The sequence below is a fragment of the Populus nigra genome, chromosome 18 (genome assembly GCF_951802175.1).
Source record: "Populus nigra chromosome 18, ddPopNigr1.1, whole genome shotgun sequence".
In the NCBI taxonomy this organism is placed as follows: Eukaryota; Viridiplantae; Streptophyta; class Magnoliopsida; order Malpighiales; family Salicaceae; genus Populus; species Populus nigra.
Genome location: NC_084869.1, coordinates 8,486,257 through 8,495,526, shown reverse-complemented (window position 1 = coordinate 8,495,526; position 9,270 = coordinate 8,486,257). Strand labels below are relative to the sequence as shown.

At 33.3% G+C, this 9,270-nt stretch overlaps 2 protein-coding genes across 3 annotated transcripts; both read right to left on the bottom strand.

Annotated features, from left to right (window-relative positions):
• Positions 1-396: 396 nt before the first annotated feature.
• On the bottom strand, positions 397-3,444 carry LOC133678912 (uncharacterized). Of its 2 annotated transcripts, none has more exons than XM_062101428.1 (4): positions 2,932-3,444; positions 2,684-2,800; positions 2,272-2,570; positions 397-1,120 (listed from the first exon to the last, which is right to left on the bottom strand). In XM_062101428.1, the coding sequence occupies exons 1-4, from the start codon at positions 3,382-3,384 to the stop codon at positions 1,036-1,038; spliced, it is 954 nt and encodes a 317-aa protein (XP_061957412.1). In that variant the 5' UTR covers positions 3,385-3,444; the 3' UTR covers positions 397-1,035. The 2 variants fall into 2 exon arrangements, with proteins under 2 accessions (XP_061957412.1, XP_061957411.1); XM_062101427.1 differs by having other exon boundaries at positions 2,277-2,570.
• An 816-nt stretch (positions 3,445-4,260) lies between these two features.
• On the bottom strand, positions 4,261-6,062 carry LOC133678185 (transcription factor MYB35-like). Its single transcript, XM_062100417.1, has 3 exons — positions 5,930-6,062; positions 5,692-5,821; positions 4,261-5,131 (listed from the first exon to the last, which is right to left on the bottom strand). The coding sequence occupies exons 1-3, from the start codon at positions 6,060-6,062 to the stop codon at positions 4,261-4,263; spliced, it is 1,134 nt and encodes a 377-aa protein (XP_061956401.1).
• Between the last annotated feature and the right edge of the window lie 3,208 nt (positions 6,063-9,270).

Below are 9,270 nucleotides of genomic sequence, written 5' to 3'. Positions count from 1 at the left end.
ATTTTAACTAAATACTTATGAATTGCTTTTTATATAACAATTTCAATTATAATTTTAACCAAATATATTTTATCCAATCAACCATAACTAAAAATAATTTTTCTAAACTAACTCTTGAATAACTACCACAATGTTAAACACTCTTATTAAATATGTGTTTAATAATATAATGCATATTACTTTTTAAAAATACTTTTCAATAAAAATATATCAAAATTATATTTTTTAAAAATTTATTTTTGTTTTTAATATTAAAAAAATATCAATTTAATATATATATTTTTTAAAAGACAATCATCTCTGTACACCCCCGTCTACATCAGAAATAGCTGACCGGAATTATTAAGTAGTCATTACATTAAGGTTTGAAATGCAGGTAACCATCAAGAACTGGTCTAAAGGGCCAATTAAGCAGGAATTTTTTATTAATTAAACCCCACTGGCAGGATAACACATCATGGGCCCAAGTAGGGGAATGGCTAGAGTCCCCATGAACTTGCAAACGAATAGCATGTCCCAAACTCAGCTGTTAGGCCAAGAGGGACTAAAGCCTACAAGAAATACTCCTATCAAATAATACTATTAGGGCTGGCTCTTCCCTAAAACCAGGAATCAAGAAGTGAAACTGCATCTACAAAGAATGATGATCACAGAAACACACACACACACACACACACACACACACACACACACACACACCAGAGAAGTCGGATTCTTGTCACCTTTGACTACATAGATTGGCAAGCAAAATTGGGATTCATTACATGAATGGGCCATTTTAGGAAGCTTCAGATTTCAAGCTCGTGCCTTGCCACAAGATAGAAATGGGACCTCAAAGGATGCCCACCTCACTAAAGCTGAATATGTCCAAAGTCAAATAGAGCTTGTGTACAATGATGTTCTTGTGAAGCTTCTAATTCCATGGACTTGGATGCCTAGCATCTTTAAAAGCTGAAGTACCACCAGATGCTGCTGGGGAAGGGGAAGGAGAGGATGCGGCATAATATGTGCCTGATACAGACAATGTAGGTAAGTTTAAAGGATGTCCATGGTGCCCCATTGGAGCAAATCGTGATGGACTACCAGAGGTTCCCAAACCAGATCTAGAGGGGTGTGGAACCTGCAAATGATTTCAGTAATTGAAAATCAATAGCAAGTGGTACACATCAATATAAGATACTGAAGGTGGAGAAGGTATAGCAAAATAAAAACCTGGCATAGGAAGTCTTAAGATAATCCAATCATAAATACATGCTACGCATGACACCTCTTGATTTGACTCAATGCAAAACATTTTAGCCCGTGTGTGTTTAATGAAGTGTACTGATGAATTTCAAGGAAACCTAACTGAAATATTCTTGTTCAAGTAAGGATAAAAGTTAAATTAATTTGCAACTCTATGCCATTTCAAGTTTCACAATATCCACATAATTAATTTATTACGAAGCCTAATTGAATAATTGTTTGTTCAAGAAAGATATGCCACGTTAAATTCTAATTCTATGCCATTTCAAATTCCACAATATGGATAAAACAATCTCTGATAAAGCCGTTAACATATAGTAACATGCCTATGTCAACTAATCGTACTTCTCTTAAATAACCTTTATGTTCACAAGACAGCAAATTCATGGTAATTCGCGTTGACAATATTTTTCAGCCTCCCATTTCTAACTCTCCTATCAAACTATTGATAGTCATCATCAACCCAAAGGGAAAACCAATGATGAACTCATCCATCTCTAAGAAGCCAACTGTCTTTGGCTTTTAGTACCCCTGCAAAACCATTAGTGTGCAAACAACTAATAATTTTGGTGTTATAGCACACTGTCCAATCACTCTGATAGTCTAGATGGTAGAATATAAAAAACACAACCTTGGAATCTGTAATAATATACTTCACCCTCTTGATGTATTTTTTTTCAGGTGATTTTTCTTCCTCAATACTGACTGCCCTTAATAGTTTTTATAAACATCTATATGGAAGGTCCAGACCAATTGAATGTCTATTAAACATAAACCCAGAGCAACCTGTGGCCAGCTCAAGGGATTAGGGTGTGCAGGGTTTGGTTAGCGATCTATTTTGTGGCCTAGTTCTACTTTCCTACTTGAAAATCTCTCTGAATGTAATTCACTAATATCTAACAACGGCCCATAGAAAAATTAAACAAAAAAAAGGGAAAGAAAGGAAATTTAATTTGAATGAACTGCAACACAAACAGGAATATCAATAGAATGAGGCAACTTGTAGTTGTAGCAGAGTATATTTACGTTACCACATTGGGCTGAATATAGGGAGGCCTTCTAAGAGGAGACTCGGATGAGGGAGAAGGAGATGTACTGCTCATTCTATGTACATGACGTGAATGAGTGTTATGATTTGAAATATCTTCAGCTTCTCCCCCTTCTATATCACCACCAGGATTTGCCTCAGAGCCCATCCTAGGAGTAGGATGCCTAGTCATCGATCCAGAGTCATTTGAGACATCCACTTGAAGTTGAACGGAAGGGCGAACCGGCATCCCTTGAGTACTATTTCTTCTCTTTAATTCTTCCTCCACATTCAAGATCTGTCAATCATTCCATGTTCACCAATTGTTCAAAAAGGACGGAAAAGAAGAAAACAGCGCAAAACATCGATTCACACTCCTTAATCAAGCCCAGAGAGAAGACACAGAGTTACCTGCTTCAACGCTTTTACAAGGTTATGCTTCTTTGCATTTAAAACTTGTAACTTGTCCTCGATTTCTCTCTTCCTTTTCTCTTTTTCGTCATCTAACTCATTTGCATTGCTCTTTGTCTAAGAAGTAAGGGACAAAATAATTGAAAAATGCCAATTATCATTTAAACAACAAACTATCAAAATCATAAAAAAATGAAGTATACAAATAATTAAAAAGAACAAAAAAGGTAAGATTTAAATCTAAATACCTCCACACTAGGGTTATTAGCTACGTCGTCAGGTTTTTGCAAGTTATTTGGATTCGGATCACCATTAACTGCATCATCAGCGGGCTTCATGGAGAAATCAGCGCCGTCCAACCCAACATCATCCTTTTCATCCTCTCTAGAACTAGAAGCTCCTCCATCTCCTCCACCTTTACAATCTTCTGCTTGTTCTGCTTCTTTACCATTATTATTTGCAACAATCTCTTCTTCTACTGCTTCCAATTTAGGTTTAATTGGGGCTTTCTCAATGTGATTTGAATTAGGGTTTGAAGTGGTGGTGGCGGTGGTGGAGCGGAGGCGACAGAGAGCTTTGGAACGGCGGTGGCAAAGGGTTTTGAAGTCTCTGGGAGAAATCTTGGGGGTAGGCATTAGCCATCGACGAGGGACGTCTGCTACGCTGTGCAAATTCCCTCTGTACAGCGATATCGCCACCATCTCGCTCGCTTTCTAGATCAGCACAAAAGCTACAGGTTGGTTACTCAAAGACACACCACTTGTCGTTGGCTTAATAAATTTCCAATCAACTTTTCTATTTTTCTCATTTTGACTCCCTACTTTCTATTTATCGTTGATTTAGTCCTCCATAGCCCACGCACATTGACACATATACCGTTAATACACCAAGTCTTTATTTATATAAATTTCTTTCTTAAATCCAAAATTATATATAGATCTATTTAATTTTAAAAGAATTATTTGCAATCGAAACTATATTTTTGAAATAAAGCAATTTTGCAATCTCAATAACAACATAATATATTTTTTAATGCAATTAGATCTTTTATATATAGAATCAATATACAATTCGATACTTGATTTAATATTTCTTAATATATAAAGAGTATTTTCTAGATGTATCTTATATTAATAATAATAAAAAAAATTCATATACTTGGAACATTATGAAATTTTTTACCATTATTTCATAAACTTGTATAGTTGATTGTTAGTGATGGAGATAATGAATGAAATCCTTGCCAATAACTCGGAAGTAAGAGGCTCATTTTAACCATTAACAAGCTACATGGCTTGATTTGACTAAGTGCTCATACTTGAGGGATGAAACATGCATTTCATCCCTCCCATGAATGGCAGACGAATTGTCGTCCAAGGAATTCCAAAGAGTAAGCATGGACCCTCCTCAGACACTCGTGATAAGAAACATCCATCCATTCACTCTTTGTTTAATTAATGGTTACAGAAAATTCAGACACAAAAGCTTGTTCAAAACTTAAATTAACATGAGAAGAAACTAGAAAGTATCCATGTTCATATATGGGGGGGTTGAAGTTTTAAGAACTGCGTAATTGATCAGTAGTAGAATATTTCCTCCAGCAAGTTAGGAAAATCCAAGAATATCTTGCTTTCTCCATCCATGATAGTTTCAACAAATGAACTATGTTGTGACGATGATGATGCAACTTGATCATCAGAACCATTGTTGCTTTGGAGTGCCAAATCCATTCCGTTAACTCCAACATTAACCTCGGTATTAGATTGAACACTTTGCGGTATCATTACATTCGGATTCTGTGTTTGGTTCGTCAAGTCCTTGGATGAGAATTCTGCTGCGTTTTCCTGTTCTGCTTGTGGATGATCACCAGGGAGATATTCATCTTCTAGAAGAAAATCGCACCAGCTAAAGCTTGTTGGGAATTTTTCTTGAGCTGCGGTGGAGCAAGTAGATGATGAAGATGATGATAATGAGCCTTCATCAAGGATACATGGTGCTGGAATAGTTTGATATGCAGTGCAAGTACTTGAGGCCTCCGTCACCAGTTTTATGGCTTGAAGCTGATCAAGAAGATCTAGTGAGTGATTGTTATTAGCGTCATTGTTATACATAATGTTCAAGAAACATTCTTGGTTTGGTTCCATCTTAGGTGGTACCGTTGTGGTCATCAAATGGCTGTTGATGTTCGACATTCCTTCAGGAGTGAATGGATATTGCTCTGGTTTCAAAGTGAAAACATTCTTTAGGCCTCTGCTGAGTGACCCAATTCTGCTTCCAGATTTTACAAGGCCACCGATGTTTCCGTAGTCAGCTAAAATTTTAGAGAACGGCTTATGAGTGACAGGATCTATCCCCATTTCAGACAGCTTCTTTCTTAGCCTAGCGTTCCAGTAGTTTTTCACATCATTGTCTGTTCTTCCTGGAAGTTGTTGGGCTATTATAGACCACCTGGAACATGAAAGGGAAACCATGAGAGAGAGATAGAGATAGAGTAGAGTGTGTCTTTATACTTCCACTGTTAACAGAAACAGGCTGTCAGAAAAAGAAACTGCATCTCTTGCATGCTTCATTGGATGTTAAAGACTCACACCCCAGTGTGCTTTTGGCACGGTTGCTAACAGCGATGTTCATCGAACTTTTCCCTCTGATAAAATGACTGAAACTTCGGTGAGAATAGACTGTAACTTAGGCTTGTAGAAAGTTGGGCTCGCAACTTATAATCAGCTTATTCGAGAAGTCATTGAGGTTAGGCAGCAGGAAAATTGTGAAGGCTGGAAAATGGCTTTCAAAAGGAGATAAAAATCGATGTGTCGATATAAACAAACGCTAGTGTAGATGAACATAAAGTTTGCTTCATAGTGGAAGTAATTATAAGTTTAAAATGTTAGTTTGACGAAGTGTTGTAAGAAAATATTTCTATTAATAAAGCTTTATGTTGCAGAACTGCATCGATCAGTGGTGAAAATTAGGCACAAGAAGGCAAAAAGAAAGCTTGTGAAAAAACTCACCTGCTACCTATTGCTGCATGAAGCCTAATAATCATTTCCTCTTCTTGGGGTGTGAAGCTGTCGTGCTTGAGATCTGGCCTCAGGTAATTAGTCCACCTAAGTCTGCAACTCTTCCCACATCTTTGAAGTCCTGCAAAACATTCTCGTTTATGGAAAGCTGTTTGACAGGAAAACTCAATATTATAACAAGGTTAACTGTAATCCAAATCATATCAACATTATGTATATGTAAATCGACCTGCTTTCTTTGGAACAGCAGTCCAATTTCCTGTACCATGCTTGGCCACATGAGCAAGCATTTTCGCATCTTCCTCTGCAGTCCAGAGACCTCTTTTCACATTCAATCTGTCACAGCAAGGAGACCTCACCATCGTATCTGTTTATGCAAAGTCACAAATCAAAAGATGATATTACAAATTAAAACAAGCTAAGAGAGGGGCAAAAAAAGACAAGTTTAATCGAGGTATAATAGCGATGCAACTCGAAGCTTTCTACAGCAAAATGCTATTTTTAAAATTTATTTCCCTGCTTTTTGAGAGGTTGAGATGAGGAAGAATGTGGGTTTAAAGGTACAACAAGCGTGGAGGCAAGAAAAGCATGAAGCTGCTCACATTCAACTAAATTTCATGATGTGAAGCATCTTGGGATGATGTGAAAAAAAATATAGGAGAATGCTAGCTACCATTGCCACTGACATGCGTGAAGCATAAAAACATTCATTTTGAACACCTGCTGTGTTAGTTGGCCAAGTCTACTTAAGAACCATGTGGAGCACCGGATAACTTAAACTGATAATCTCTAAATAATGTCAAAATAAGAATACTCAAAAACATTTTCTGAGATAGAAAGTTTCTTGGAAATTTCGTGTTTCATCTTCACTTCAAGAATTGGTAATATTGAAGAGGCTCAGATTTTGCAGATAACACCAGAGAGCGGGAGAGGGAGGGGTGAGTATTCCCAGTAACCAGCTTTTGTTACAGAATTGCTAGACAAGTGTTAACAATTAGGTGGAGAGTGTACAAGCCAAACTGACCATGGCAATGGTAGGCAGCATTCCCCGAAAACACATAGAAATCATCCTCAATGTTTAAACGCACAATACATGTATGCTGAGCCCCAAGAGCACTAGAATCAGGCTCGAATTGGGTTTCTTTTTTAGTTTCCAACAATCACAAGTTTGATAAGACTAGTTATTTTAAGCAAATGAACCAAGGAATTGAAGAGATAGCATGGAGAACCAATCTGAGTGTGCTTGAGATGGACTTGCAACCACAAAACAAGCATGAATTGTTTATATGGATATTGGCTATTGAAACTAGCTACTTAACCGAGTTATAATGGAATAAAATCAACTAGAAATTTTAATAGATTATTTTTTCCGGTCAAAGTAGATAAAAATATCTTAATAATCTCCCAACTTAAATCTTTTTTATTAATAAAATTAGATTCTTCACAAATCTGCTCGTTCAATAAGATAATGTTATCAAGTCTAATAAGATTTAAAACATTTCTTATTTTATTTAAATTTCTATTAAGTTTAATCATAAAAAAATAACATGAATATAAACTATATATATTAATGATAAATTCAATTTTTAAAAAATAATATTAATGTTAATAAAAATTAGAAAGATCATTTTCAATATTAGTATTGATATGATAATATTAGTAGTTTATCTTGGTTGACCCATAAATTATAAGGAAAAAGAAATCAAATCACTTAGTTTATTATGCTCTAAAAATGGGTGAATTAAAATATACTCAAATTTCTCTTATATCCGGTTGCACTTCAAATTGACTTAAGTACTTGGACTGTAATTTTTTAAGGTTTCAGAGTATATTGCCAAATTGCTCCCACCATGCAACTAATTAAAATAAAAGTTTAATAAATTAAATATTATAAATACAAAAACAACATTTATATTTTAAAAAAACAATTAATAATAGTTCCTATGGATTAATAAAAAACTCACACCAAAAGCTTATTAATTTTGACTATATATTTATTATTTTTATTAATAAAGTTTTTCTTCTTCAAAAATAAAACTCATGTATGGTTATATATAAATTTAGTTATGAACTTGTCGAGTGTTTTTTATTTTACTTTTTAGATGATAAAATCACATTTTAGTTTTGTCAAACTTTTATTTAAAATAAAACGAACAAAGTAAATTTAGAATATATCAACTAAAAATTTAAATGAAAAATCTAAAATGATCAAAAATCTCAAACGAGATAAAATTTGTTCTACTTTGTTTTTTTTATTAAATAGTATAAAATATATCGTCATTCCAATTAAAAAGGAATAGAATTGACAAGTTTATTAGACCATAAATCCAACTTTCAATAGGTATACATTTCCTTGATGTATAGTAATCTTCTTATCCTAATTATTGAATATACCTTAATGATAATTGCATTGAATTTTGTTACCGTAACTATCTTATATACAAGATTTTGATGAACTTAAAAAAATATATTTATTTTTTGGGAAATGATTTAATTAGAAGAATAAAAATAGTATGATTTGAATTTATAATTGTTGGTCATTAAATTTTATTATATATAAATAATTAAAACTTTCATATTACTTTAAAAAATCATAATAACTAAAAACTTTAAAGGGTTAATGTAACCCTAAAATATTATTTTATTATATTCATTAACATCACTTATTATTATTATTAAAGCTCAGCAATTAAATTATAAATAAATCTAGACATCACTCAATTATTACTTTCAGTACTTCATGCAATCAATTCTCTGCTTTTTTTATGAATAATAAATTCATTGCTTTAAAACATTTCATCAAGAGTTTTCGTAGTATTTCGTTGGATGAACAATCTATCATGCTGTAACGGGAACATCTTCGTCCATCTGTGAAACGGTTACTCTGTATTATGTTATTTTTTTTAGTTGAAATATTTAAATTAAATTTTTTTTTATTTTACATTGAAAAAACATAATTTTTTTCTTATAAAAATAAAATATATATACGAAAGGACTTCAAATTATACATTGAAAAAATAAATTTTTTTTTGAGAATATAAAGTATATATACTAAAGGGTTTCACATTCCATATTGAAAAAATAAAATATTTTCTAATATTTATTTATATAATAAACTTTAAAAAGTGTTAATAACCAACTAAAAAATATGAAAAAAAATATGTATAGGAGAAAAACCACATTTAAAAAAAGAGGTCTCGTCCGGGTTGCTCGGTTCATGGGTCGACCCGCTGGGTCGACCGGGTTTTGCCGAGTTGTTGCATTGGCCAGTCTTTTAACAAACCTGAATCGATCCAGCCACCGAGTCAAGCAGGTTCCGAATCGACCTGCTGGGCCGGGTTTAATAACTGTATACTATATTTATTTTATATTTAAAAAAAAAATTAAAATTTTTACTTGTGTAAAATTAATTTTGTTTAGATATTTTTAAATGATATAATAATATAAAAATAATTTTTTAAAATAAAAAATATATTTTTAATATATTTTAAAATAAAAAATAAACATTATCCTTCCGAACACCACATAACAGTAATAATTGTGGCATAAGTTATTTGAAAAGCATCGTGT